General features: G+C 43.7%; 1 protein-coding gene across 1 annotated transcript; it reads left to right on the plus strand.

Moving 5' to 3' along the window:
- Window positions 1-9,688: 9,688 nt before the first annotated feature.
- Window positions 9,689-13,158, plus strand: PTCRA (pre T cell antigen receptor alpha). Its single transcript, XM_063125381.1, has 4 exons — window positions 9,689-9,770; window positions 10,812-11,132; window positions 11,987-12,028; window positions 13,028-13,158. Exons 1-4 carry the CDS (start codon window positions 9,689-9,691, stop codon window positions 13,156-13,158), a joined length of 576 nt encoding a protein of 191 aa, XP_062981451.1.
- The last annotated feature ends 352 nt before the right edge of the window (window positions 13,159-13,510 follow it).

Here is a 13,510-nt window from a genome sequence, read left to right on the forward strand (position 1 = left end):
TGCTCGACAGGCAGAGGCAACGAGCAGAGAGGCAGTAGCATCTACTGCTCCCCTTCTCATCACCACCACTGTTGTCTGAGCCAAAGCAAGATGCAGGTGAACAAACAGGTTGCAGTGGTGAAGAGGAGGAGCAAATTCAGCCTAACCATGGCTTAGTGGGCCAGGATCTCTTCTCGATCAGCCCAGAGTGCAGGACACGGAATAATGGACTCAACTTATAGGAAGCCAGATTCCGGCTGGACATCAGGAAAAACTTCCTGACTGTAACAGCAGTGCGACAGTGGAACCAGTTACCTAGGGAGGTTGTGGGCTCTCCCACACTAGAGGCCTTCAAGAGGCAGCTGGACAACCAATTTTTGTGAACTGCCCAGAGAGCTTCAGCTATTGGGCGGTATAGAAATGTAATAAATAAAATAAAAATAAAATAAATAATCTGTCGGGTATGCTTTAGGGTGGATTCCTGCATTGAGCAAGGGGTTGGATTCGATGGCCTTATAGGCCCCTTACAACTCTATGTTTCTAGTGTGTCGTCTGAACAGGCCCACTGATTGAGTGGTTTTTATTTTTCCTTTCGGACCAAGTTTCACATTTGGGGAACACAATGTCAAACCCTTGTCCTCTACACTTGACAATGGGTGGCGAGCACCTTTACTAACAAGGATCTCACATGAGAACATGTCTATCCATGGGTAAAAATATGCTCTGCACAGCACCACATGGGTCCCACACCTGGGTCCTTACAATATAAAAAGCTGTCCCAGTGATGGGCGTTTTACAAGTAGCTCCTTACTGGTCCAGCTTCAACAGCAGGTGCTGTTCCACGAATTGTTTAGGCTTTTGGTTAAATTGCAGTGCAGCAGTTACTCAGGTGCATCCTTTGCTTTGCTTGACACCAGCTGGGAGCCAACTTTGTGGCTTAAGAGATATTGGCAGCCAACGGCTGCCTTGGATAGAACCTTTAGGGGGTGGGGGTCTCTGAGCTCCTTTCCCATTTTGGATTCCAGCGGACATCTTAACAAGAGACCTTTGCTAGATAAGTGTCCCAATAAATGAGTAACGAAGTAGGTATAATTTATTGAATTAGATGTTAAAAATTTGGTGGTTACTCTGCTCACGAAAGCCACAAAAAAGAAAGGAAACTCCCAAGTAGCAAGGCGGGGGAAAGCCAAAGGCAAGGGGTGGAACCAAAGATATATCTTAGAAAATATATAAAGTTTTTGCCGACGCGTTTCAGAGTATTAAAGTCCTTCTTCAGGGCAATTCAAATAAGAGTATAATTTTAATTTTCTCTAGAGCGAAATGATCTCCTAGATCATTTCGCTCTAGAGAAAATTGAAATTATACTCTTATTTGAATTGCCCTGAAGAAGGACTTTAATTCTCCGAAACACGTTGGCAAAAACATTAAATATTTTCTAAGATAATATCTTTGGTTCCACCCCTTGCCTTTGGCTTTTTTCCCCTGATTACTCTGCTCAATCTATTCTTTCAAACAGTAATTAAGACATCAAGGACTGATGCATTATAATTAAGGATCAATTGCATTTGGCTGTGTCTTTTCAAGTGTTCTCTTCCAAGCAAAAAATAATAATTAAAAATGGTTTGTTATAAAATGTTAGTGTTGCTTAATAATAATAATAATAATAGGAAAATAATATTGTTATTAATATTATTTTCCTATTTTCATTATCCTAATTAAGCATTTAATTTATATGTGAGTCTTAAAGTCTTAAAGAGTCTTTGTTTGAAGGGATAGCAAAAACCAAATAAGCTTCCACTATTTTGTTCATTTACACCCTACCCTTCCTCCAACATGTTCAAGGCAGCATAAATGGTTCAACTCAATCCATCATTATATCCTCACACAATAACCCTGTGAGATAGGTCAGGCAGAGAGATAGTGTCTGGTCCAAGGTCACCCAGTAAGCTTCATAGCTTAGTGGGGATTTAAAGGAGGCGAAGGCTTATCAATGGCTACTAGCCCTGATAGTTGTGTGCTAACTCCAATATTTGAGGCAGTAAGCCTGTGTGCACCAGTTGCTGGGGTCCATGTCCTGCTTTGTTGGTCCCTAGCTGATGGCTGGTTGGCCACTATGTGAACAGAGTGATAGACTATTTATTTACTTATTTATTTATTGCATTTCTATACCGCCCAATAGCCGAAGCTCTCTGGGTGGTTTACAAATTTAAGACAATTCAAAACAAAACAATAGTATAAAACCATAATATAAAATACAATATAAAAGCACAACCAAGATAAAAACAGCAGCAATGCAAAAATACAAATTTAAAATACAAATTTAAAACAGCAAAGTTAAAATTAATTTATAGACTGTTAAAATATTGGGAGAATAAAAAGGTCTTCACCTGGCGTCTAAAAGAATATAATGTAGCGAACCAAGCGAACCTCCTTAGGGAGCTCATTCCACAGCCGGGGTGCCACAGCAGAAAAGGCCCTGCTTCTGGTAGCCACCTGCCTTACTTCCTTTGGCAGGGGCTCACGGAGAAGGACCCCTGAGGATGACCTTAGGGTCCGGGCAGGTACATATGGGAGGAGGCGTTCCTTCAGACAGCCTGGCCCCAAGCTGTTTAGGGCTTTAAATGTTAACACCAGCACTTTGAATCGGGCCCGGACCTGGACTGGAAGCCAATGAAGCTGGAAAACGATTGGCATAATGTGGTCTTGTCGGCCAGTCCATTAGTAACCGTGCTGCCCTGTTTTGTACCAGTTGAAGTTTCTGGACCGTTTTCAAAGGCAGCCCCACGTATAACGCATTGCAGTAATCCAAACGAGAGGTTATCAGAGCATGGATAACTGTAGCTAGGCTATCTCTGTCCAGATAAGGGCGCAGTTGATATATCAGCCTAAGCTGATAAAAGGTGCTCTTTGCCACTGACTAGATGGACCCTTGGTGTGATCCAGCATGGCACTTGTTATATTCTTAAAGCTGGGCCTTCCTACAAGAGTTCCATACTCTACCCAGTACACCCCACTGGCTCTCATATTTGCATAGTATAGGATGGACCCAGGATTTGGATGACCAGTAACTCTCATGAGTAGAAGGCATTCTTACCTTACTGGGATTTCCATCCATGTTCAGAGATTTTTATATGAAATGCCCACTTTGTAAAAGAAAAATCCTTGAGGAGACTAACAAGGACAATCTATTTGTTAGGATGCAAAAAAGTTAATACCCCAAAAACCTTCTCTAGAAAATCTATCCTTCCTAAAGTTGTTTAAAAAAAGCCAAAATGGTAGATGGTTGACTAAGTTCAGGGATTTGTGTATCCCACAATTGTGCAGGAACACAGAGAAAAGCCAAGTGCCAAGTTCTGCCCCGGGAAAATCTCAGCTCCCTTTCCTTTCTTTTTTAAAAGCATGTTTCTAGCCTTTGGAAATGCATGGGTGATATTTACTGAAATTTCAAAATGGCAGCTGTGTAAAACAATGGAAGCTTCAGTGTCCTTGCCTCTCCTGTGATTAATAAAAGTACAATAACATGCAAAATAACACAATATTAAAAACTGTTCAATGTGCATAACTCTACAAGTCACAAATCAGCTCCTCTGGATGCAGTTTTTTAACTGATTGGGTGCAAAATTGTATTCCGGGTTTGTTTGTTTTTGCACTACATTCACTGATTCTAAATAACTGAAGGGACAACTAAAGCACATTTTAGAAAAGGACACTTTTATTACAACTTTTACACAATCCACTCTTTTAATGCCATGGCAGTCTTATTCACAAGATTTATGACCAGGCAAATCAGCAGGATGTAAAATCTGGTAAGGGTTTGCGTGACACACAACCCAACTCTGCAAGTCCACAAATCCAACAGGTTTCTGGTAAATCTGGCTTCTTTTTGGTGCAGACATAGGGCAAAAGAGTTTTTTCCCATTCATCACGGCTTGTTCTCCCAAGGTTTGGGTCTCGGGGCCATTTGAGATGGTGTTGGGCTCCCATTTGTTGCAGTAATGTTTAGCTTCCGCAGGCCAGGGATGTCCTGCCCCGTCTGAACCAGGCGAAAGATCTCAGAAAAAGACACGGAAGCATCCGGAGTGTGAGGTTGTCCAGCAGGGCCTTCTCGGGTCTCTTCCTTTATACCTTCCCTGGTATCGGGAGGTGAGGTTGTTGCATCCGCCATCACCAGTGAATGGAGGACTGCCGGTGCTCTGCTAGAAGCCGCTGTCTAATGTGCAACATTCACTTGGATACAAGAAACGGGTGCGCCTCCAAAGTGGGCCTAAAAGAAGAGACATTTTGAAGGATTGCATTAACCCATAATTAGCCTCCACTAACTCACCTGCCTCTGAAAATCATCAGGTTGGTGGGGCCTTTTTCAATAGTAGCCCCACGAATGTTGAAATACATGCCTTCTTGGGGTGCATCGTTCAGGCCTTTAGGAGTGGCTTAAAACCAGTATCTGCTCTCAGTGGGTTTCTCCTAAATTGGTTTATTGGGTTGCTAAGAGGAAATGAGTTTCGCTGTAACTGTTAAGGAATTTTAATATTTCTAATTTTTGTTTTATCTGTTGGTTATTAGTTTTTGTGGTTTTTAACATTTTGTGTGTTTATCTTTTATGGGCTATCGGATGCTGCTTTCAGAGGGTACCCTATTGTTGTTGTTGTTGTTATCTCTTCTCACTCATGGTGTGTTGTTATTACAGGGTTCCCTCTAAAAACAGCTGCCAATAGCTTGTAAATCATCGTCATCATCATTAAACAGAGTGCAATTGGTGCTTCAGGGACAGATTCCTCTCGAATTCTTGTAACAAGCAAACTGCAGAACTCATGACCACAAGATCTTGCCTAACTGATGAATTTTTCTGCCTCTTAGACCACCTAGCTTGATCAAGAATTCTGGAGAACTTGAAAACATGCACAATCTTTCATGGAATTTTAGATGGACCTCATAAAAGTATTGCCCCACTGTGGATTCTGGATTCCTCCACCCCTCTCCCATACTCTGAATTTGGTGCCCTTCAGATGTGGATTGTCTGAAAACTCTAAAACATCAGCCCCAGCCAGTATGACCAAAGGTCAGAGATTATGGGAGTTGTAATCCAAAACGTCCGGGGGGTACCAGGTTGCCTACTCCCACAGGCAGTGAAAGTTGGCAGGAACTGAAGGCAACAAAGTACTAGAAAGACATTATAGCAAGGCCATTATATCTTGTGGGTTTCCCGTGGCTGGCCACTATGGGAACACAATGCTGGACTAGGTAGACCGTTGGTCGGACCCAGCAGGGCTCTTACAGTCTTATGACAAGCAAGTGGGTGTTCTACATAAGAACCTAAGAAGAGCCATGCTGGATCAGACCAAGGGTCTAGCAGCTCAGCCTTCCTCAACCTGGGGTGCTCCAGATGTGTTTGACTACAAGTCCCAGAATGCCCCAGCCTGGCTGGGGCATTCTGGGAGATGCAGTCCAACACATCTGGAGCACCCCAGGTTGAGGAAGGCTGGCTAGTCCAGCACGCTGTTCACAGTGGCTGGCTGGGGCATGCTGGGAGTTGTAGTTCACATCTGGAGGGCATCGAATTGGGGAAGACTACTCTGTTAAGACCCAGTCAAAGGGATTTTTAAACACTCTTGTCCCCTCTACTGAAGAACAACAGAGCTCATAAGTTTACCTATGTAAAGGCGGTAAGGGGAAAAGGCTTGAATAAAATTTGGAAAGCGGTGTTGGTGGAGAGGATGAGGAAACCTTCTCTATTAAATGCATGCAACCATCTTTGTTTTCCAAAAGCAGTTTGAAAGGGGAGCAGCCCCGTCAGCTCCCAGGCTTGGGGGTTCCGTTTGGGAGCCCCTTGCAAGCGTCTTTACTCGTGAGTAAGTTCCCTCCACTGGCTTCAAAGGGGTGACTGCCCCAATAGGAGTGCAAGCGGTGGCAGCCCCCAAAGGCTCGATGCCCCGAAAGCAACGGCTGCCGTGCGTGACCACATCAGGCCAGCGGTCCATACCTCGCCAAGACACCACCGCTTCTTCCACCAGTGCAAAATCCCAGCCCGGCCCTTCCACGCCGCCCTGACTTCCTGGGAGTTACCAATAGAGCGGCGTGGGGGAGGCCGAGCCATACCAAGACCATTCGGCTAGCAGGAGGGGAGCAACATCACACCAGCGGAGGCTGGTGGCGCCTATTTCGGTGGGGCCGTGAATCCATCCTGGGTTTCAGTCAGAACCAGCCAGAACTCTAAATGAGCTAAGGTGCTGAACCCTATCCTCAAAATAGGTCTGGCACCTTGGATAGACCCTTTAGCGTTCTGGCTGGTTCTGACTGAAATCCATAATGGATTCACGGCCCCACTGAAATCTGAGCCATCAGCCCCCACAGATTCGCTTCTGCACCCTCCTCACTTTTTTTAAAAAAAATATTATTAATAAACCTGCTTTTTCTCACTATTGACATGTGGTGTATTTCCAGCTATCCTAGTTGACTAATGGTGTGAGCTTTACGAAAGTCCTGGGTGTTGCAGGACTTTTTCTATCTAAACATGCATAGGATTGCCTAGACTCTGTGTACTGTACTCTATGCTAAAAAGATTTAAAATTTGCTGAACTAAAAGCTGAATTTTAAATTGAGCTAATTTTAATGATGTCTGAATTTGAATTTTATTATTCGTTTTCCCGTTTTACATATTGCATTTTTTTTATGGGTTTGATGCATACAGTATATTTATGTTTTTACCTGTGGGGAATGTAATAATGTGTGTGTGTGTGTGTGTGTGTGTGTGTGTGACAGAGAGAGAGAGAGAGAGAGAGAGAGAGAGAGAGAGAGAGAGAGAGATTTTAATCAGGAAAATGGCAGAGAGGGTGGAGTGGTAAAATGTTTTTTTAAAAAACCCATACCTCAGTGCTACAGTCCCAGTCCAAATCTTCTCCCACACCCCTACAGCTGCTAATAGGATTCCTTTTTAAAGGAAAAAAACCTGGAATAACTCATATCCCTCATTAAATCCACATTGGCCTGAAAACATTCTTAAGAGAATTCTGGGCCCACCACCACGTTCTGCTCTTTTTCTTGAAGAATCATGGCAATATAACCCAAACCTCCTGATGACTCCAACGCCATTTTTATTTAATTGGTGCTTTTTAGGGTGCCTCTGGCCACCACACCTAAAAACTATATTGTAGAGTTGGAAAAGGTCCAGAAAGGGGCATATAAAAGGATTAAAGGGCTAGAGCATAAGAACATATGAACATAGCTAATACCCTGGAAGACAGAAACAAACTTCAAAGTGATCTTGATAGGCTGGAGTGCTGGGCTGAAAACAAAAGGATGAAATTTAATAGGGATAAATGCCAAGTTCTACATTTAGGAAATAGAAACCAAAGGCACAGTTACAAGATGGGGGATACTTGGCTCAGCAATACTACAAACGAGAAAGATCTTGGAATTGTTGTAGATCACAAGCTGAATATGAGCCAACAGTGTGATATGGCTGCAAGAAAGGCAAATGCTATTTTGGGCTGCATTAATAGAAGTATAGCTTCCAAATCACGTGAGGTACTGGTTCCTCTCTATTCGGCCCTGGTTAGGCCTCCTCTAGAGTATTGCGTCCAGTTCTGGGCTCCACAGTTCAAGAAGGACACAGACAAGCTGGAGCATGTTCAGAGGAGGGCAACCAGGATGATCAGGGGTCTGGAAACAAAGCCCTATGAAGAGAGACTGAAAGAACTGGGCATGTTTAGCCTGGAGAAGAGAAGATGGAGGGGAGACATGATAGCACTCTTCAAATACTTAAAAGGTTGTCACACAGAGGAGGGCCAAGATCTCTTCTCAATCCTCCCAGAGTGCAGGAAACGGAATAATGGGCTCAAGTTAAAGGAAGCCAGATTCCAGCTGGACATCAGGAAAAACTTCCTGACTGTTAGAGCAGTACGACAATGGAATCAGTTACCTAGGGAGGTTGTGGGCTCTCCCACACTAGAGGCATTCAAGAGGCAGCTGGACAACCATCTGTCAGGGATGCTTTAGGGTGGATTCCTGCATTGAGCAGGGGGTTGGACTCGATGGCCTTATAGACCCCTTCCAACTCTGCTATTCTATGATTCTATGATTCTATAAGAAGAGCCATGCTGACCAAGAGCTGTTGACCAGGAACCCACAAGCAGGACATGGGTGTAACAGCACCCTCCCACCATAGCTCAGTGGTAGAGCACCTGCTTTGCATGCAGTCAGTCCCAGGTTCAATTCCTGGCATCCCCAGGTAGGGCTAGGAAAAAATCCTACCGGAAACCCTGGAGAGCCACTGCCAGTCAATGTTGACAATATTGGTCTAGAAGGACCAATAAGGCAGCTTCCTATGTTTTCTATATGCCCCAGCTACTGGAATATATAGTCTTACTGCTTCTGATACTGGAGGTAGCTCCTAGCCATCAGGACTAGTAGCCTTCTCTTCTAGAAATTTATCCAGCCCCCTTTTAAAGCCAGCCAAATTGGTAGCCATCACTACTTCTTATGGTAGCAAATTCCATAGCAATACATCCTTGTATATGTCCTAAATCTCCCACCAATCAACTTCATGTGATGACCTTGGGTTCTAATATTATTACAACCTCTGGGATTGTTTAGCTTAGAAAAGAAATGAGTAGGCAAGAGGCAAAATTATGTATGGTGTGGAGAAAGTGTTTAGGGAGACATTTTTTCTCCCTCTCTCATAATACTAGCACCTATGAAGCTAATTGGTGGGAGATTCTGGACAAATAAAAGGAAATACTTCTTCACACCATTGAATTCTCTTCCACAAAATGTAGCGATAGCCACCCTCAAGCAGGACATGAGTGCAACAGCACCACCCTGCCCATTTTCTCCAGCCACTGGTGTACATAGGCATACTGCCTCTGATACTGCAGGTAGCATAGAGCCATCAAGACTATTGGCCGTCGATAGCCTTATCCTCCATGACTTGTCCAATCCCCTTTTGAAGGCATCCCAATTGGCGGCCATCACCACATCTTGTAGTGTGAAGGACTTTCTTTTATCTAGCTTGAATCTCCCACCAATCAGCTTCATTGGATGACCCCAGGTTCTAGTATTATGAGAGGGGGACCCTATCCACATTCTCCACACCATGCATAATTTTGTACACCTCTATCATGCCTCCCTTTACTCTTTTCTAAGCTAAACAACTCCAGATGCTGTAACAAACCCAGATATTGGAAAGAACCATAAGAAGGGGAGAGGAAAGGCCTTGAAGTTGCTTGTCAACAATTGGCACCTGTACAGTACACAGGTCACCTGGGCAGGATCTATACTACTGCTTTATAATGGTTTATAATGGTATTGACATTCCATATACCATTTTCAAACTGTTTTCAAAGTGTTATATGCTGTTTGTCGTAGATCTGGCCCATGGTCACAGTCTTTCCCCACTGTATTAAATTATAGTAATTATTTCTGAATTGGCATCTATAGATATCAATGAGCACATGCAAATCTTGGTCCTGTTCTTTGGCAATGTGTAAGTGAGCCACCTTACACATAGGCCAGCCATATTTAAAACACTTTTTACAAGAGGACGCCTTTAAGAAAAGGAATAACGACAAAGCTCAGTGGTTTACTGGAGAGCAGCTGTGCAACGGTTAGCAATGGGAAAGGAGAACTGAGGTCAGAGAGGAAGAAATGCTGAGAGATGGGTTTGGCACACTGTCTACTCGCATGCTCTGTTAGTGTTCCTGCTCCTCAGAAGATGCCACAGTTTCTCAACGTTAAATTGGCGTGGAGGCCACTGAGGCACTTGCTGACCAGCGCAGCACTCCAGCTTCTTACCTGTGAGTAAAATTTTCTTCTTTTGTTGGGGTCAGTGTATGTGTGGAGAAAAAAAATTCCACCTCATGTTTCAAAGCTTATGAGATTATTCCTCAGACGTATCTATATCTTTGGTTATTATTAGGAGATATGAAAACTTAACCAAACAAATGTTCTTAAAAAGCATTCTATTTCTAGGATTTGAATCTTGAGGGAATCCAAGAGCAGGCCTTTGAACTTTGTTACGATGATATGCACAGCACACCCACCCACCCACATCTCTTTGCCCCCATCTCTGAAATGGAACCCCCTGCTCATTTGTAAAACCTTGTGAGGTGGGTTTCACATCAGTCTTTTCATGTTCAGAATGTGCATGTTATGTAAACCACCCTGGAAAAATGGTAGAAGGGAGGAAAGTAAGATTTTCGATAAAGTAAAATAAAAGACAGGATAAATAAAGTAAAATAAAAGAAAGGCTGGTATTAAAAAAATGCCCCACAGGATAAAAGGGAAATTAGTCACCAGAGCATTGTAGATACTCCTCAAGACAAATCAGATTTAATTTTTAATTTTCTTTGCAATAAACAGGAAAAAAAAGTTTCATTGCAAGCAGCACATTCAAAATAAATAATGTATATCATTCTAACATTTGCCAACGTATCTTGGTTAATTTGGAGTATTTTGCATGCAATCTGTAATATTTTACATGTTTTGGGCTGAACCAGGTGTGTGTGTGTGTGTGTGTGTGTGTGTGTGTGTGTGTGTGTGTGTGAGGAAGCTATGCAAAGCAGAGGGACTCCATCTGTTTTATGTAGCTATTTGTAAGCATTGCTTGCAGATTTTCAAAGGTGTCTCAGTTTACATCAGCTTCTGGGTTAAGCAAGTGAACCGGTTGCAGCAAAAGTGGCAAACAGAAGCATTTGCTGCAGCCTGGTCACCTACTGGCTCTGGGTGAAGGAGTCAACTGTGAGATGGGTAGCTCTACAGTCCTGTACTTTTGTGCTAGCATGTGCTTTGCTCTTCGTGTGTGCTCCTTCATAATGAGCAGCTTCCTCTGCCGGCAGGTAGCTGCTCTTTGAGCTTATTTCCAACATTGGCACCACCACTCCATGTGATAGTCAACGGTGAGAGGAAGACGCTGGTCGTATGCCTGGTGAGTGAGCTCTTGGAGGACACGTTGGGCGCCGTTTGGTTTTCCAATGGAAACGGGAGCCTGCTGGAGTCTTTCAACTATGGGGTTTCCAAGGAAGAAGATGGCACTTTCAGCACAGTCTCCCAAATCTCCATCAGCACCAAAGAATTTGAATCATGGGCTACTGTCACTTGCTACGTGGCACAAAACCAAACCTCAAGCATATGGAGCAATACCTCTCTTCAAATCACAGGTAATTGTCAAGGGGATAAAAGCATAAATTATAATATATACTGGACTACAACTCCCATCATCCTCAACCAGCATAAATATTGGAAACTACCAGAATGGGGAAGGTTGTTTTAGGAGACCATTATTTAATTAATTAATGTTAAATTATTGGGATCCTGCCTTACAAATGCACAGTAAGGGTTGTTTCACAAGTCTTTGTATGCATGCAGCACCTGGTGAAATTCCCTCTTCATCGCAACAATTAAAGCTGCAGGAGCCCTGCCCTCTTTTGTATCTGGTCAAGAGGGCAGGGCTCCTGCAGCTTTAACTGTTGCGATAAAGAGGGAATTTCGCCAGGTACTGCATGCATACAAATGGTACCTGCTGAAATTCCCTTTTCTATACAACTGTGAAAAATACAGGAGCCTTGTCCTCCTTTTCATGTGGTCACCCTACATTCCAGGCATTTCAAATCAATACGTTTAATAACTTGACAACCTACAAAGCCAGGATCTCTTCTCAATCCTCCCAGAGTGCAGGACACGGAATAATGGGCTGAAGTTAAAGGAAGCCAGATTCCAGCTGGACATCAGGAAAAACTTCCTGACTGTTAGAGCAGTACGACAATGGAATCAGTTACCTAGGGAGGTTGTGGGCTCTTCCACACTAGAGGCCTTCAAGAGGCAGCTGGACCAGCATCTGTCAGGGATGCTTTAGGGTGGATTCCTGCATTGAGCAGGGGGTTGAACTCGATGGCCTTGTAGGCCCCTTCCAACTCTGCTATTCTATGATTCTATGAAAACAAAGGCGTGTAACAAACCGGAGTTTTACCCATCCTCCTCTTCTAATGTCTTTAAATATTAATTTGTTTTATAGAAGAAAATTCAGGAGCTCCATGCCTAGATGAAAATCAAGGAGGTATGTGCAGTAATCCTTCCTTTCAGACTGCTTCAATTTTCTCTGGAATCGCCATGCTTCATTCACTACCTGCCTACGGGGCATCCACACGAAACCATCACCCACTCATTCTCATCCAGCACTTTCCCTGTGATTCTTCTGTCTTTTCTAAGACCACTTGGGGTGCTTCCTAGCACTACCAGTTAGAAGGCGTTGTGTAGCTATTTTTCCCCTTAATAGTTTTTTTGCAGTAAGAAAAAAGACAGAAGAAGCAATGGGAAAACACAGGAGAGTAATGAGTGGAAGATGTCTGAACACACCCACCCCTAAAATACTGAATGAGACAATGGCACAATAAAATCCTCATCTGAACGCATCCGGAAAGCCTCGATTTGTCCAGAGGAATGAAAGAGTTGCACAATCTCCACCCTACTCTTCCATCTTTTTAAAACGGCAGGGTTTTCATGTGGGCACTGATGTATCAGGGAAGGTGAAGTAGGTCTATATGCTCCTGTTACACCATTTGGTTGTCTAACTTCAGCACTGGTTTTGTTGGGTTTACTTATGCATATTGAAAGGCTCTGGATTCATGGCAGGCACTGGGGTGGCTTGTCAAAAAATATTGGCTACACTGCTAACAGTTTAGAGGAGCTTGTTTGCAGATTAGCGCAACCAGGTTCAGAAAGTGGGCTCTGGCATCCAGGAGAAAACACACTCATGCCAGTTTTGGGAGCAGCAGGGCTGGCCCTATCATTAGGCCGCAGGAATCGATCCCCTCAGGCAGTGCATGCTGGGAGGTGGCAGCAAGGTGTTGGAGGAAAGAGTGGCATGCCACCCACAGCCAATGTTGAGGAAAGATTCAACTGCACCCTCTTGTCCTTTGCCTGAGGCAGCAAAATGTTTTGGGCCAATCCAGAGAGAGAGAGAACGAGCACATACATGTCCGTAGATTTTCTTCTGCTGTGCAATCTCTCAGTATTGTTTTTATTTATTTATTATTAATTTTTGTGGCAGCTGAAGACCAGACATTGTCCACAGAGGTTCTCCACAGCCGCTCACAGGTCCTGTTTCTTTTGGCCATCAGAATGTTGCTCTTCAAGTTTCTCCTGTTCGATGTGTTGATGACCTGCTGCATCATTTACAAGAAGTAAGTCTAACCTCAACACCCCGTTAAAATACCCAACCCCAAACAAGGAAGCAAGGAGATGAAACAGCTGCAAGTAAAGACTTTTTTAAAAAGAACACACCAAAAGCTTTGTAGGATCTGTCTCGGAAGGTGCTGGGCTCCCTTTTGCTTGCAGAGGCCGGACGGCCAACTGTTAGGGATGCCGCAACCTGACAGCCTCTAAATGTTTTGGACTACAACTCAGCATTCCTGTCCATTGGCCATGGTAGCTAGGGCTGATGGGTACTGAAGTCAAATTTATCCAGAGGGCACCAAGCTGGGGAAGGCTGCTATAGATGCAAAGTTCCTGAAGTGAGCAAGGCGTTGAGCTGGATAAT

This window comes from Elgaria multicarinata, chromosome 4 (genome assembly GCF_023053635.1).
Source record: "Elgaria multicarinata webbii isolate HBS135686 ecotype San Diego chromosome 4, rElgMul1.1.pri, whole genome shotgun sequence".
Lineage (NCBI taxonomy): Eukaryota > Metazoa > Chordata > Lepidosauria > Squamata > Anguidae > Elgaria > Elgaria multicarinata.